Source organism: Pundamilia nyererei, unplaced genomic scaffold (genome assembly GCF_000239375.1).
Source record: "Pundamilia nyererei isolate P.nyererei 1_Seehausen unplaced genomic scaffold, PunNye1.0 scaffold00082, whole genome shotgun sequence".
NCBI classification, from domain to species: domain Eukaryota; kingdom Metazoa; phylum Chordata; class Actinopteri; order Cichliformes; family Cichlidae; genus Pundamilia; species Pundamilia nyererei.
This window is the reverse complement of record NW_005187483.1, coordinates 562,631-579,840: the sequence shown is the minus strand read 5'-3', so window position 1 is coordinate 579,840 and position 17,210 is coordinate 562,631. Positions and strand designations below refer to the sequence as shown.

Below are 17,210 nucleotides of genomic sequence, written 5' to 3'. Positions count from 1 at the left end.
CACACACACACACACACACACACACACACCACCCATAGACCACCCCCAAATCAATCCACTGCCCACCTGCAACCAGCAGCCCCCACACCTTTCACACAAGCAGGCAAAAACCCACAAACATGCACAGAAAAATAAATTCTCTGGCATGACTGTCACAAAATTTACATTCACAATTCCCAAAGTCCTCTTCCCATCATCTTATCCATCCTTCACTGAATCTTTCATTCACTCAATCTCGCCCTGTTTCTCTTACTCCTCAAGGAGAGGCTGGCTGTGCAGAGTGAAGGAAATTGATAAGGAAATTGGAGAAGGGTGACTGTGTAAGTATAGTGAGAGTGGAACATGCTTTATGAACATGGAAGAGAATGGTGGCTAAGTTGTATTTCAGTTCAACTTTGACCAGTCATCTACTGAGAACTGCAGATACCATGATAACCACAGCTTTCACAACAGTCAAATACACCCAAATACACCATGTAGACTTCACACAGTAGTATGTATAGTAGTACCTTATTAGTATTTGGAAAATAATATTCCCTGTTGTAAAACTAACAGAAAAAATGTAATAAGGCTTGGTTATGTTATGATGATTAACCCACATATGACAGAATCAGTCTTTGTCCTGCTATCTATCTCTTTTCTAACCTGAAGGCCATTTTATAGCCGCTGTTGTCTTCCTCCCTGGTAGTGCAAACTAAAGGTGACAATACAACTGCTGGACCTGTTTTGGTGTTATTTCAGCTTGTTATGCACCTCTCAATTTCTGGCTAAGGTGATGCGGTCTCATTGAAAGCACTGTTGTCTGTTTTTGCTGCTATTTCAATGTAACTAAACAAAGGCTCAGAGAATTTCAGATTGTACAAAGGGAGATGTTATGACAGCTTGAAAAGATGCAATTTTATTTGTAGAAAACCTGGAAAAAAATCTCCACAATTTCTTTGCTTCTGATTTCGGCTACTTCTCCTCCTACACCAGAGCTGATGTGGAGGTTTTGTCTGAGTGGTGACACATACTTCATGGAAATATTGCAGAATATTGTTTGGCAAGCTCTCACCACTGACATAAATGCTATGATGACATCATTGCGTAAGACTTGACCAATGCAGTGACCATAAGTAGGCCATAAAACATTGTATTGGCTATTTCACAGCCATCTGATATCACGCCAAAGCTTAAAATGGACACGCATGCTGAAGTTTCAGTACCAGCAGGGGGAGATAATATATTTAAATCCAAGAAGTCGTTAGGGACCAAGGAACGTATGAAGTACATTCCAGGATTCTTAATCGCTAGAAACTAATAAATACAGTATATATATTTATATGTAAATGTGTTAGCAATGTCTGTTTAAATGCTTACCCGTGATTTTTTAAAAAAATGTTGGCTTGATATAAAATATCTCCGTCTGTTGGTCCTGCAGTTTACTACAATGTCTGCATGTGTGTCCATTTCGCGCTCCAGAGAGGCAAAGTGTGAAATGGACAAGTTGGACCGACGTTTTGTCATGATACTGGATTGTTTACAGAAGTATCTGAGAAGTAGTCCCTGGAAAAAGCTTGGAAAAGGACAGATCCCTTCAAAAAAGTAAAGGCGATTGGTTGAACCTTCTGTTTATTTATGTAAACTAACTTTTTTTGTTACTGTGAATTGGCTGCATATCTTAAAGCCTGGCAAGATGAATTCTATTATAATCTTATACTATGGATCTTGTGAGAATGTCTATAAAAAGGGCTAATGACAAAGACAGAGGAACATGAAAACAAACTGAGGAGAGGAGAAAAGTGATGCTGGGAGGTATACAGGATTTAAAAAAAGTAAGCAAATAAAAAAGAAGCAGGCAGAAAGTGAAAGGGGTTACTGGATCCAAGCAAGTTGGATGGAAGGGTAGGGAAAGGGATTAGTGGTGGTGGAAAGAGATAGTAGTCAGACCATACCTGGGGAAATGTGACTCCACTGATCCTATGACAGGGACATCAATCAACAGGTGGTGTGCATGGGTGTGTTTGAAAATTGTGGGGTAGACAAATTCAGCAAACACACCAACGGGCAAGGACAAACTGAAAGGTAACTTAATCACAATAAAAAAGAGGGTGGACTGAAGCAATAATTCAAGGCAGGAATATGACTCTATCCACGACCACCTTGTTCATGTAAAAACAGTGTTTGGGGTAGCCTGCTACCTGTGGTAGGCTAATACTATGTGCAGATGTTGAGGGTGTGGGCACCTATGACCATCTTGAAGGAAAGATATCCAAACTGCAAAATACAAAAACATTTGATTGACCAACAACCCCACAATATTGTGTTTTAAAGGTGTTTGTTTCTATGGGTACACCTGCAAAAACAATCAGTACAACTACAAATGGACAAGTTAGGACAGCAGCCTGCACTTTAAAAAAAAATGAATGACTTTCAAAGTTATCACAATAGTTTAATTGATTATCTTTCCATTTAAACATTTGCATATAGCAATATTATTTTTTAAAAATAATATTGTGTATGCTGGCTAGTCTTTTTGAGTGATCTGGGACATCCATCCATCTTTCCTTCCTTCCTTTTCCACTTTTCTGGGGCTGGGTTGTGGTGGCAGTAGTCTAAGCTGAGAAGTCCAGACCTTGCTCTCCCTGGGCATCTCCTCCAGCTTGTCTGGGGGAACACCAAGGCGTTCCCAGGCCAGCCAAGAGATAGAATCTCTCCAGCATGTCCTGGATGGGCCTCCTACCGGTGGGACATACCTGGAACACCTCACCCAGGAGACACCCAAGAGGCATCCTTGTCAGATGTCCGAACCACCTCAACTGCCTCCTTTCGATGTAGAGGAGCAGGGTTAGGGGGCTCTACTCTGAGCCCCTCCTGGACGGCTGAACTCCTTTCCCTATCTCTAAGGGAGAAGCCAGCCACTCTTTGGAAAAAAACTCGCTTTTGCTTCTTGTATCTGTGATCTCAATCTTTTGGTCACTACCTAAAGCTACCCAAAGGGGTGTAGATCAACCAGTAAACTGTGAGCTTCGCTTTAACCCTCAGCTCTCGCTTCAACACAACAGACCTGTACAGCAGCAGCAGCACCAATCCGTCTGTTGATCTCCTGCTCCATTCTCCCCTCACTTGTGAACAAGACTCCGAGATACTAAATCTCCTCCTCTTGGGCCAGTAACTCATCCCTGACCCAGAGTGGGCACTCCACCCTTTACCAGCTGAGGACCATCGCCACAGACTTGGAGGTGCTGATTCAAATCTGGTACCTGACAGCATAAATTGCATCTACACCTCATCATCTATCCCTCTCATCAATCCCTGTCTTCTGACTGTTTCTTTTGCTCTGCACAAATCTTATCCGTAGAAATGCAGAAATGCATTGCTAAGATACTCCAATAGTTGCCAGAAAGTGAAAGTCACACCTAATGCATACGTTCTATAGACTTAATCCTGTTTGACATATTATCACTAAACACTTTGCAGGTCAAAAAGACTCTCAGGCCATAAGAAAAGGAAGTCCACTCCAATAACTAAACTTGTCACATTAGGATAAATTCCAGCTTTTAACATTACTTGGGTCTGGCATTGAGCACATTTAGACATAGTTTAAACCACTCAAAATGAGAACTTCAAAAACAGAAAAATCATCTGTTGTATAAGTGTGAGGCAACTGACCTGAAATAATATCTTGTTTTTCTGCAGGACAAGCGACAAGAGTTTCGATGCCTAAACAAAACAGTAACTAAAAACAAAAGCCCTTTAAATCTAGTTCTATACTTAAAGAAAAGTAAATTAAAGTGCATGCTAGTAAAGCACATCAGAGATGCAAAAACCCAAGGGCAATTTATTGAAGTTAACTGACGATCCAAATTCCCAACTAGTAAAAGTTTTATTAGATCCTTTGGCTTTGGAGGGGTCTTTCTACAGCTTTTTACAACTAATACTACAGCCCTGTTTTATGATATATGGTTTGTCTTCCAGATCCAGTTCAGATAGTCAGAATTTCCTTAGGGATTATTAAAGTATTCTGATTCTGATGACATCATCAGAGATTATTTCTTGGCCATTGTTTCTCCACAGCCACAGAAGACCTTTTACAACTTTTCACATGTCGATCAGTTGTGCCTATGACAATTACAGCTACATTAACCATTACAACCAATGGAGTTCCCCTAGAAGATTAAAAGTATCATTAATACTAGCGATAAGAGATCACGCAGGACAGTATAAGGAGGGACAGACAGCAAGAGAAAAAGAGATAAAGAGACCACCAAAATAAACTCTATGCTCATGATGAATGGGCTGCTCAGAAATAGAAAACTCATCCCTCTCTCATCCCCTCCATCCTCGTTCTCCCTGTTATCTCTTCTCCTTAACCACTCTTTCCTTCCTTTCTTCCATAACTCACACCATCTCTATTTATCTCGGTGTATGTGTCTGCAGCTCTTTCAGTCTCCGTATTTCTTTCCGTCTCATTCTCTCAGATAGTGTGCCATCTGTGTGATCAATGGAGTTCATTCTTTTCAAAAAATTCTACCATGATAGATTTTCTTTCCCGTGTTGTGTCTGCACTGAATGAAGCAAAAGCAACCTGATGTTTTGATGCTTTTATCAAACACTTAAATTTGGACATTTGGTGGATTTTAACAATTCCAAAATATGTAACTGCTTTATTAGAAATATTAACGTTTTAATAAAATCACAACTACTTTGCTAGCCATGCCTAAAAATTTATAACGTATACTTTTTTGTTTAAGTCTAGAACAAAAAGAGACAAAAGCACACACACGATAACAACAATGGTAAGACTGGCAAAGAGGAACAGAAGATTGAGACCATAGAGGGAACTTGACAGAATTAGTTGGCTGATGACTGTCACACATGAATGGAAATTGCAAGTAACGGTAATTGGGTAGCGTGGTTTTCTCCTGTGGTCACAAGACAAGAATCCTATCAGCTTTTCAATAGTATTTTAATTTTGCCACCAGAGAATACAAAGTACTACATCTACTACTACATCATACATTGTAACCCTAAGAGTTGTTACAGGATAGAAAATTGAAGCAATTAAATCAGGGAATTGCAGCATTGACGGATTTCACAAGTGATGCTGGCTGCATCACAGAGTGTATATCACATTCTGTGACAATACCATCTTACCAGCTAACACTGTATGCTGTTTTGTGAACAACAAACCGCAGATTGCTAGTGACCTGAAAGAACTACTTAATATAAAAAAGAAAGAAAAAGGGGGGAAAAAAGCCTCAAGGTCTGGGGACAGAAAAGAACTGAAAAGGGGGTAGAATGACCTAAGGGTGAAACGGAGGAAATGCAAAAACTCCTACAGGTGGAGGCTGGAGGGCAAACTTTAGCAGAACAACATGAAGGGTATGTGGAGTGGAATTAATAAAATCATTGGGTTCAAGTGGACAGAGAGACGAGCACGGGCAGCCTGGAGAGAGCAAATGAGCTAAACAATATCTTCAGCAAGTTTAGTTCAAAGGCCTGTGCTGCCTCCTCCATCACACACACACTAAGTTCCACACAACCCCCCAATACCTTCCATTATGTACCTTTCTCTTTTGCTTACCCCCAAGAGATCTTACCCACATGTGATAAACCACCTCCTACTTGACTTTGACTTCTAGTGAGGTTGCAAGACATCTGGAGAAACTACATCAGGACAAGGGGCTCTAAGGGCCTGTGCTAGCTGTCTGTCTGTGATTCACATTTGCATCCTGTCTGCAACCTGAAGCAGGAGAAGATACCAGTGTTTTGGAAAACGTCATGTTAGAAACTGAGACCTCAGCGGTACAGTCACACTCATGAGAGTCATAAGCTCACAAGCAGGAAAAACTGTGATTGGAGAACATGTAAAGGGGCGACCAACCAACCACCAAAGTGACTCTGATAGTTCAAGATGGCAATAAAACAGCAATAGACTCAGAATGCTATCAGCTTGCAGTCAAATTGGGTCAAATTGGCAGGCAAAAAAATCAGTGTAATCACCAGGTAAACACCGATCTTTCTTAGTCACAAAGAGGTTGCCATCCTAGTTTTGCTGTAGTGTTACTGAACCATTAACAACTATTGACCAGGTGCCATCACATGACATCTGATTAAGGTGCTGGAGAGACTAGTTTGAGTTATTTTGAAATTGCAGGTGAAAACATCTCCAGTTAACAAATAGACCAAATCTGTAAATGGATGACACATTAATCTACATGCTGCAGAGAGCATGCTCCTATTTTGGTAGTACCAGCTGCTTTGTGAAGATCAGGTGCATTTAACACCATTCTGCCAGCTACTGAGCGAGAACCTACAGGAAATGGCAGTAAACACATCCGCCATCTCGTGGATTACAGAGTACCTGACAGACAGGCCATAGTATGCGAGGCAGTCCTCTTTCTGACTTGGTGATGTGCTCCACAGGAAGATGTGCTGTCTATTTGTGTTCACTTTTTTACACCTCAGACTGAGATGTAAGAGGTACTGAAGCGGACATCCTTCAATGTGTACAGCAATGTTGGCAATTTTCTACCAGTCAGTTATGGGGTACATAGCGTTATTTAGAATCATTCTTGTAGAATAAGTCAATGAATTTGTAAATGTGTGTTTTGAGTGGTCAGTAAGTAGAAGCCAGTCCAGTCCATTCCATAGTAAATCAGGAACAACATTTTAAAACAATTTGACACATTCTGCTTTGGCAGTGAATGGCAACCCTGAATCACATCAGATACATAAAGATGGATTATGCATCTCAAAATGTTTTCATATTAAAGTTCTCCCTCCATTTTTATGTATAACAATTTACTTTAATATACACTCTAGCCTTTTACTAAGCTGTCTAAACATTCATCATTCATCCACACAGTAACCGGCACTTTTTTAAACAAGGCTGACAATGAAAGATAGTCTTTGTGTGCATGTATGCCTGTGTGTGTTTATGTGTGCACCTCTCTCTAATTAAATTTAAGAATCAGACTCAATATTTAACCAACACAATATCGGGCACTGCTGATAACATTGTCAAATCTTGGTATCTATCCTTTTCACTCATACCCATCTGGCTTTTCTCTTGCTCTCTTTCTTTCTTTCTTTCTTTCTCGCTTTTCCTGCCCTACACGCTTCACTGTGTTTTGATTACTGGCTGAATTTGTGTCTTTGTACTTGGAAATAGAGCAGGATGGGCATTTTGAGAGGGGGAAGAAGGATCACAGATGGGCCTTGTCAAATCTCTGTACATCTGGCCTTCTCCCTGGCCAGTTTTCTACACAGAGAGACACAGAATGATCTATACTAATATTTCATGACCATTTTGTTAATCATGATCATGCATGCACAAAGATGAATAAGGGACAGGGATAGTTCTGAATGTCATATAAACACATACGCATAGTTAACCATGCATGCCCATGAATGAAACACGCACACTCGAGTGCTCATAAATACACACACACACAAAGACAAACTGTGCAGCAGGACACAGTGGGTATGGACTCCTGTTGTGGTTTATGGTTGCCAAATAATGATGGCAGGGAATCAGGATCATGCCAGGTTTAAAGGTAGCCAATAGCATGTCAGTATAAGGATGACAGAGGGCCAACTCTGACTTGTTGTATAGCGCCACCAATTGATGGTGTGTCTCTTTCCACTGAAAGCCCTTTTTATAGCAATGCATCTTTAAAAAATATATAGATTTCCTGTATTTTGGCCTTTATTTAATTTGTAACTCGGGTTTATTAAATTGCCCCCAAAGCTGTGTTTTTTGGGGTGCAAGGCTGCTACCAATCACATTGCAATCAAACATTGATCAGTGCAACAGTGCAAATAGGACAATATTACATTAATATGCAAAGGAACTTTTTTTCCCCCAATTTGTTTCTCATATTTTGATGATGTTAATGACTCCATCCAAGGGTCAACTTTTGTTTGCATGAAGACGCTCTGCATGCACGTATGTTTATCAGCTGTCCAAGGTCCCTTTCCTAGATTGGGACATATGCTTCATAGAGTCCTGTGGACACACACACACACACACACACACACACACACACACACGACATACATGCAGCAATATGCACCTCAAAGGTACTCATAATGATAGAATAAGAATAAAGAAAAAGGAAACCTGGAGCTTACTAAGAAAATGTACTGATTATATGACCACATGACTTATCTGCCAGACATGATTATTTCGAGCTATATCAGAAAACCAACTGCAGGTACATTTCAAAGGAGCTTCTTTCCGCCAATGACTCTCAACCTCCAAGAATAATAGGTATCAAAATATGAAGTGCTTATCTCCATGCTGCAGCCATAAATCTGCATAATGTGGCATAATGTTGATCTCTAATACTACATGAAGTTTCATATCAAGTAATAAATATGACATCACCTTCATAGGTTATTTTTTATGGAATAAACCAAAGCACTGAAGATCAATGAAATAAGTATTTTTACATATTCTAAAAGCCTCTTACATTACACAGCCAACGACTCAAGACTGAATAGGTCAAATCTCCTGCATTGTTTGTAATATATTGAAGAAAAAGGTGTTGGGTAAGCAATAAAGTTCTATATTCGACAAAGTTTGCAGGGTTAGGGCAGTTTTCCGACTTTCTCCTTTCCTCCATGTACGTTTGAAACAGTTCTGCCAGAAACCTCTACTCCTCTTCTGTACTCTCAAGATAAAAAGCATTTTACTGTACCTTTAGTGGTACTAAGGCGTATCTGTAGGTACGTACCATCTATGGTACTGCAAATGTACTCTCAACAAGAGTACTAAAGTCTTAAGCCTAAAGAGACCCACCTTTAACCTCTGGTGATACCTAATGTATTGGTGCAAGATCTGACTTTTTTTTTTTGGTTTTTTTTTTAAAAAGGTAAAAAAAGAAACTGGGTACCCACTAATTTGTATGATATATTTAATTTTTATATTTTTGTATATTTAAGGACAGAATTTCTAGGTGAAGTCAAGTGGCAGAAGGCTTCCACTTGGGATGTGGTTCTGTTGGCTTCATCAGGTGGTGGCCTCCACCTTGCACTAGAGTGTTTTACAGCTGAGTGTGAAGCAGCAGGAAGGAGAATCAGCACCTCCAAGTCTGTGGCCATGGTCCTCAGCCTAAAACTTCAGGGTCAGGGATGAGTTATTGCCTCAAGTAGAAGAGATTAAGTATCTAGGGGCCTTATTCATGAGTGAGGGGATCATGGGAGTGGGACATCAACAGATGGATTGGTGCTGTGGCTGTGGTGACGCAGACACTGTACCAGTCCATCATAGATGGCAATCTTCTCACCTATGGTTAGTGACTGAAAGAAAGAGGTTATAAACTCATTTCCCCCAAAAAATGAGTTTTTTTGGAAGGTGGTTGGCCTTTCCTTTAGAGAAAGGCCAACTGGGATAGATGTCCCAGTGGGAGGAGGCCCTGGGACAGACACAGGGCATACTGAAGAGATTATATCTCTCAGTTGGCCTGTGAATGCATTGGCATCCCCCAGACAAGCTGGAGTAGGTGGCCAGGAAAAGGGAAGTCTGGGCTTCTCTGCTCATGTTGCTGCCCCCAAGACCCGGCAGCAGATAAGCAGAATAAAATGGATAGATATTTTAATTTTATGTTTTATTTTGTAAAATAAGCAAAGGAAAGTGGAGAAATTTGTGTTTGGCTGATTATTTTTATGTTGTAACAGTACCTCTTGGCAGTATACCATCAGACATTAGGTGCTTGGTGACAAGCATGCCACATTTGCCTGACTTGGTATTGTGCAAAATGAAGTTGCAGCATTATTTGGAGTGAGCCTTAGAATCATCTCCAAATTTAAGGGGATATACAGTGGGGCAAAAAAGTATTTAGTCAGCCACCGACTGTGCAAGTTCCCCCACTTAAAATGATGACAGAGGTCAGTAATTTGCACCAGAGGTACACTTCAACTGTGAGAGACAGAATTTGAAAAAAAATGCATGAATCCACATGGTAGGATTTGTAAAGAATTTATTCGTAAATCAGGGTGGAAAATAAGTATTTGGTCAATAACAAAAATACAACTCAATACTTTGTAACACATAACCTTTGTTGGCAATAACAGAGCTCAAACGTTTACTATAGGTCTTTACCAGGTTTGCACACACAGTAGCTGGTATTTTGGCCCATTCCTCCATGCAGATCTTCTCGAGAGCAGTGATGTTTTGGGGCTGTCGCCGAGCAACACGGACTTTCAACTCCCGCCACAGATTTTCTATGGGGTTGAGGTCTGGAGACTGGCTAGGCCACTCCAGGACTTTCAAATGCTTCTTACGGAGCCACTCCTTTGTTGCCCGGGCGGTGTGTTTTGGATCATTGTCATGTTGGAAGACCCAGCCTCGTTTCATCTTCAAAGTTCTCACTGATGGAAGGAGGTTTTGGCTCAAAATCTCACGATACATGGCCCCATTCATTCTGTCCTTAACACGGATCAGTCGTCCTGTCCCCTTGGCAGAAAAACAGCCCCATAGCATGATGTTTCCACCCCCATGCTTCACAGTAGGTATGGTGTTCTTGGGATGCAACTCAGTATTCTTCTTCCTCCAAACACGACGAGTTGAGTTTATACCAAAAAGTTCTACTTTTTGGTATAAACTCGCTGGAGGCACAGTGAGGCACAGTGAGAAAACATGGCACCATCATCAGATGAAGAATAAAGAGAGTAACCAATAGAGGGTAGATTTTTAGGGACAGAACTTCAGTTTGAGATTGTACAGTAATACAAAGTCATAACCATTATGAATTTGAGAAAAAGTTATAGTTTTAGAATTATTTTTCTCTACAGATTTTAATTTGGTAGCAGCCATATTAAGCTTTAGTGATACAGAAAAGTATCCATCTGTTCTAAACTGACCTGATACAAGATTTTGTGGTGAAGTGTAATGTAAAGCATATTAGCATCTTCAATCAGTCAAATGCTTTGTCTGCTCATTTTTCCAGAAATGTTTCAGTTTTTGTCTTTATCATTTTTTTATTTTTCTCTTTTCTTGTGTTTAGTCATCTTCCTCTACTTCAGTCTTCTTCCCTTTATTCTATTGCTCTCTTACTGTTCTCTTTTCCCTCTGCTTGTCTCTCTCCCTTTAAACTGTTCCCTATGTGCCCACGCACCATAACCAAACCAGCCTGCTTATTCATGTTTCACTGAGGTATCACTTTATTTCTGTGCTATTATTTTTTCTGTGTAGTCGCCTCGGTATGACTTGCCCCAGACAGCGCTACGCTGTCCCACCCTCATTATATTTTCACACTTCGCTTCCCTAGGACACAAAATGCACACACATTTCCACACACACCAAATGCATTATGTGTGTCTTTTGTTTATGCCAGCTTGGGTTCAATGGAAATCCATCTGTGTGTGGGGTTTTTTTTGTTTTTTTGTACGTGTGTATAGGGAAATGTAATAATTTATTCTTTTTTTGGTGTTTTTACCACAGTAGGTTGCCTTGTAGGTTATTCATTCATGATAGTTTCCACAGTATGCTTATTGTTATCATCAGGACCTGTCATCACTACAAAAACACTGCACTATAGGCATAAAACTTTCGTAAGTAGGTTCAAATTTTTTTTTTAAATTATCTTTTAAAAATGGATAAACATTAGTATATATTGATAGCAAATCAAACGTAACTTTTATTTTACATATATTGCTAACCTGCCAAAGCTTAGCTTAAACAGACAATAAAACACACTGCTGTCACCCTACTCAATCCTGCTAAATCCGAATTGATTGAAAGAAGGAGGCACCTTTCTTAAAGTGTGCAATATCCACTTTACACCAGAAATAAATAATAAGAATCACGGAATATAGTGAAATTAAAATATTTTGAAATACCCTGTACAGTATAAGCAAAACTGTTTTAACATTTGGTGAAAAAGTTCTTTTGTAGTAAGCAGCTGGTAAGCAGGTGTTTACCAAAATAAGTTTCCAGGGCATTACGTGCATACATCTGAATCTCTGGCAACATTTATGGTACTGTAACCGAAGACCAAAGCTAGCTTAAAAAAAGAACCATTCTCTTCCTTGACTTTACTAAGCTGTAACATAATGAAATATTTATGGTGGGGGCATTTAGCTTCACAATTAAACAGGTTACAGTAAGTGATCAATTCTGTGCTTCAGTGCATTCCCAACAGTGCTTTCATCAGAATTCCTTGCCCTCTTTGGAACTGAGATACTGCATCAAAACCACAGTAATCTGAGGCTACAAACTCCCAATGTTTATGAAATGTCTGGCAAATATGCTGGAAGATGGATAAAAATTGAATGTAAATATATGGAAATAAACTGCAAAGGAGCAATATGTCATTTTTGATATATGCCTGTGTAAGGCCTTTAGAATAGGGATGAAAAACAGCGATGCATTAATGTAACCTGTGATGCTCAGTCTAACACTAATATATAAAACTGTGAGCTAATGTGTTCGCACATATTTTGCCTTGTAAAGAAACTATAGAGAAATACAATGTATTTTGATCTGTGTTGGTGGTTTTTAACACGTATGATTTATTTAGAAAAGCTAATTGATGTGTGCATATGTTTATATCAGTATATGTAAAAATGAATAGATAACACAGCCCAGTCAGCCTCGCATTTAAATACTTGAATTTATGTTGGCAGATGATTAGCTGCTTTGGATTTCTGTAAAAACTGAGGCTGTAAACAGTAAACATTAGATATTTGTTTAATGAAAGGAGTGTTTTTATAATTCTAATGTTAATTATTTTCTTTTCATTTTTCTTGTCTCCATCCTTTTTCTCTTATGCTTTTTTCTCCTTATTTCTCATTTTCCTCATTTATCACCCATCTCTCATCAGTGTCTGACAGCCCCTCAGTAGCAGCAGGCGGTGGACCAGGCGGAGGGCCGGACATCTCCCAGTCCCACTTCTCCTCCTCTCTTCCCACCTACCTCCCTGTCCAATGCCAACTAAGTGGTGCTGATTCCGCCTTCTTCCTGCGAGAAGCCAATCAGGAGGTTATGCGAAATGGCAGCCTATCATCACGGACTGAGCCATTCTTTCTCCACCAGCTAGAACCAGGCATTTCTGCCCCACACTCTCTGCCAAGTGTAAACTGCAGTTATGGAAATCTGAGCACTGAGCAGCCAATCCCTGTGGAATTGCTTCAAGGTCCACCACCACACCTGCTCCTTTCAACAAACCGTGTGACGTTGAACTGGAAGGTCAAAGGTCAGGTAGTTGTGCCTAAAGTGGGATCAACAAGGCCCTGGATACAGGTATTGTATTGTTTTATATTGTTTATATGTTTTTTCAAACATATACTGACTTAACTTTGAGGCTTCACATACAATACACTTACCCATTCAAGAATCAAGAAGCACTAGTTACATCATTTGGTAATTTATTTACCTGTATGTGCTTGCATTCAGCTTTATTTAATACTTAAAAATTGATTCAATTTATTATTCAATGAAAACAATGTAAATGCACCTGCTCTTAGAGACATGTTTTTTTTTTTATCCTGTTAAACCTGCTTCAAATATTTTCGCCACTAGGGGTGGTAGGGAGTAAAGTTGAACTAGAAAGCTTCTCAGCAAACACATGTTTGCATATTTGGGAGAAAGGAAGGATATTAGTATTTATCATATTTATATCCATCTGATTGGAGAAGCTCCCATATTCAATTTCTGTCCTCTCTGTTATGGTTTCCTCAAATTCTGAAAGGAAACAGTACAGTTCTGTAGCAGCTAAATACTCCATTATGTTCATAGGCTAGTTGCCCATTTTTTGTGCCATACAGCAGGGAAATGTAAGAGCAGTGAGAGTAAGCCAAAACAATAAAGCTGTGGTTCAGAAAATTAAACCAATGAGCTGTAAAGCTAAGAGGCTGCAGAGTCAGGTGATAATTCTTTATCACTTTATCACCAGGAGAAATACCCTTTACACATAGTAATTTGGTCCAGTGCTTATACAACATAAAAACATTAAGTTGCCCAGCTTTAATGAATAGACGAATATCTGAGATCTTTAAATGACAGGGAAGAAAATGGTTTTATAAAACAGAGAGACAGATAACTTATAGTCTTTGATTGCGTCTTACTAGCTGTCCAGATTTTTCCATTATGACATTATAGGCTTTTGTTTCTTCTTCAGGTATTATTTTACCTGGTAGGGCAGCGTTGGGATGAGCCTGAACCACCTCCATCATCCCTCCTCCCATGCATCAGGGCCTTGGCCATCCGTGACACTAGTGAAGCAGCACCCTCGGCAGGCTGCCGACTCATGGGACCATCTGGTATCTGTGTTGTCCGTCTGGAGATTCCCCCAGCTTGGTTTACACCACCACAAGTGAGAAAGAGACCTCCTGAAGTGGCGCTACCATCAGTGGATGTGTATTACTCAATTATACCAGTGGAAGGTGCTGGTCAAGAGTGTCCCTCCACTGTTAATGAGCCATGGAAAGCTCCAAGTGCAAACCCTGGGCCACATGGTGGTCTGGCTATGGGCCTTGGGGGGCAGTGGAGCACCCTAGTGGATGAAGGTCTTCAAGACATGCTGAAAGTTGGTTCTGTTGCAATGAGCATGGGCCCTGTTTCTGCCAAAGGAGAAAGACTACAATTAGATGACAATGTGGAAGTTTTGGAGCCTCCCAGTCCTGTTCGGCTTGGCAGAACAGTGGCTTTTGCCATCTACATGAAGACAACTTCAAATACGGAACAGTTTACATTGAGGTGGGAATGCATACACTTTCACTTTATCGTCTGGCTTCGTTTTTATTTGTCATTCTGATATGCATTTCAGTTTCACTCTGGTTCTTTTTCTGTCATCTTCACTTATTTCTTTCCTTCCCATCCGCTCTCTCTCTTCTTTCAACACCGCCGCCTCCCAAGGTTGATGGCTGTCACCTTTGTGTACTCAGCCTCTTTCAGGAGCCAGCAATGCAAATAACAACTTCATGAATATTCATGTGTGAGCCAAGGAGGAAAGAAAACACTGAAAATGAAAAGCAGGAAAGGGAAAGGGTAACACTGAGGGACTTAAGGTTGGGAAGAGAGACAAGTATAATAAAAGGTAAAAAAAAAGTCATGCAAGGTCAGCTACATTACGTTTGTTCTGACATAAGCAGCAGGATGTTTTCAGGTGGCTGTTTGTAGGGGGAATAAAATCTTTTCTGGTGACATAACGTTTATAACCCCTGATCTTGAGCTATTATGGAGATCTGCATTCAGTCTCTGCCTCATCATTTCACTGTCTTTAGGGATTTCAGGCTGACAAATGATAGATGTGCAAGTTTATCATTCTATTTAATGTACATCCCAACACACATTGATGTGGCTTGCTGTAGTATTACCATAAAATTGTACTCCTACGAGGGTTAAAACAATTCAGGATATTTTGGGGAGCTTTGTGAACCATGTTATGACTCCCTTTGTCACATTAGGCCTGGCTTACTGTGTTTTAACATTTTCAAAGGATTTCATTTGATTTAGCTAGTGAAGGCTGGACAGCAAAAAGTACTTGGAACAGCTTTAGCTGATGCACATTTCCAAACGATGTGTTGCCTCAAGATATTTTCTGGTAAGTAAGGTGTCTTGAGCTGTTTCCACTCATGTATCAGGAGAATATCAGGATAGTCAAACATTTGTAGTTGTGTTTTCTCACATGTAACACATAGCAAGAGATAGTCAGCCTCAGAATCCTACAACTGGAAACAATCGGTTTGCTTTAGACAGGGCTGCTGCCTGAGTAGAGCTTTCAGGAGGCAACATGTGTGACATCCATTTACTCGTTGCAAATTCACTGGACAATTATCTGCTGTACTTTCACATGGTGCAATAATGTCTGCACGGCGTGGTTTGCACATTTGCATTTGTATGCAAAAATCCTCAGTTCAAAATCAGAACAAGACATAAACGTGCCCTCAGTGGGTCATAAGGTATCGTACTCTTAGTGTTAGTCCCAAGCTTCCAAAAAAGAATCTGTGTTAAATCAAAAATGTGGTTCCAGCTGCAGTGGAGAGTCTTGGGAGACGAGTGAACAGCCAGAAGAACCTTTATTCTTACATGTGTGCAGTTGGACATAACTTGGGCTTGGGGACTGCCATGTTTAAGACAGCCAGACTAACTGATTATATATATATATATACTTCCAGCAGGTGATCTAACTTGATGCCTAATTCCTTTTTTTTTTGTACTGCACATTTGGATCATTTATGTTAAGTAAACTGATTTATGTAATCAAGGGACATATTTACTACCACAGACAGTCAAAATTGAGATTGATATTAAGCAAGTCAAAATCCTTTTACCATCAATTTACACTTAATGTGATAGTTCATCTTTAACCGCCACCAAAGTTTATTGTTGTTTACTTACGCTATTAAGAGATATTTTGGAATGGTTGGCATACACAATTGAGTAATTTGCACCACATGAACAGTTGCAACAAGGCTAGCAGGGGAGTCGGTAAAACACTGGTTATACACATTCAGAGTCACCATAAGGAGGCAGGACACAGAGTTGTGTTACTGGGGTTTTATGCATTAACTAAGGGACATAAAAGCCCTGCCTAGTTGGCTCAACAATAACAGCTTGCAAAGCTGGTAATGACAGAACTGTTTATTAAACACTTGACTGTTAACGTCTGATTCTGGTCAAAATGAATGGTCAGCCCCCAAATATTATTTATTTTAACTAAATTAACTGGCAGTTGGTATTGGCAGTTTGGTGTCATGAAATGGCATCCCAAATCATTGTGCACCTTATTGTTATGCATTATCCATGCCATCAATATCCTAACCCTGAGATGCATGCTAACCCTAACCTTTTCACATGTCATTTGACAGCATCAAATGACACCAGATAAAGGTTATGGCTAAGGTAAAGACCAGGGTTAGGACCGATAGTTGAAGAGAGAGATAGAAAATCAGTGAAAAATGCATTAAGATCCATCCATCCATCCATTCGCTTCCGCTTATCCTTTTCAGGGTTGTGGGGGGCGCTGGAGCCTATCCCAGCTGTCATAGGGCGAGAGGTGGGGTACACCCTGGACAGGTCGCCAGTCTGTCGCAGGGCCAACACACAGGGACAGACAACCATTCACACTCACATTCACTCGCACATTCGGATTGGATTATCCAATTAACCTATCCCCACATTAAGATGACAAGTGAAATATAGTCGCATGCTAATCATATGCATTGTTAGTTTAACTAAGCATTTTAAAAATACAAAAATACAGTTTCTGAGGTTATTT

General features: G+C 40.1%; 1 protein-coding gene across 2 annotated transcripts in view; it reads left to right on the top strand.

The window, feature by feature from the left end:
* LOC102214996 (transmembrane protein 132C) overlaps positions 1-17,210 on the top strand; it is a 281,137-nt gene that overhangs the window by 77,693 nt on the left and 186,234 nt on the right. Inside the window, exons 2-3 of one of the 2 annotated variants that reach the window (XM_013912144.1) lie at positions 12,813-13,231; positions 14,109-14,686. In XM_013912144.1, the coding sequence (XP_013767598.1) occupies positions 12,813-13,231; positions 14,109-14,686 (997 nt within the window). Of the gene's footprint in view, positions 1-12,812; positions 13,232-14,108; positions 14,687-17,210 lie in introns of those variants that run through there. The other variant, XM_013912145.1, reaches the window with a different exon arrangement.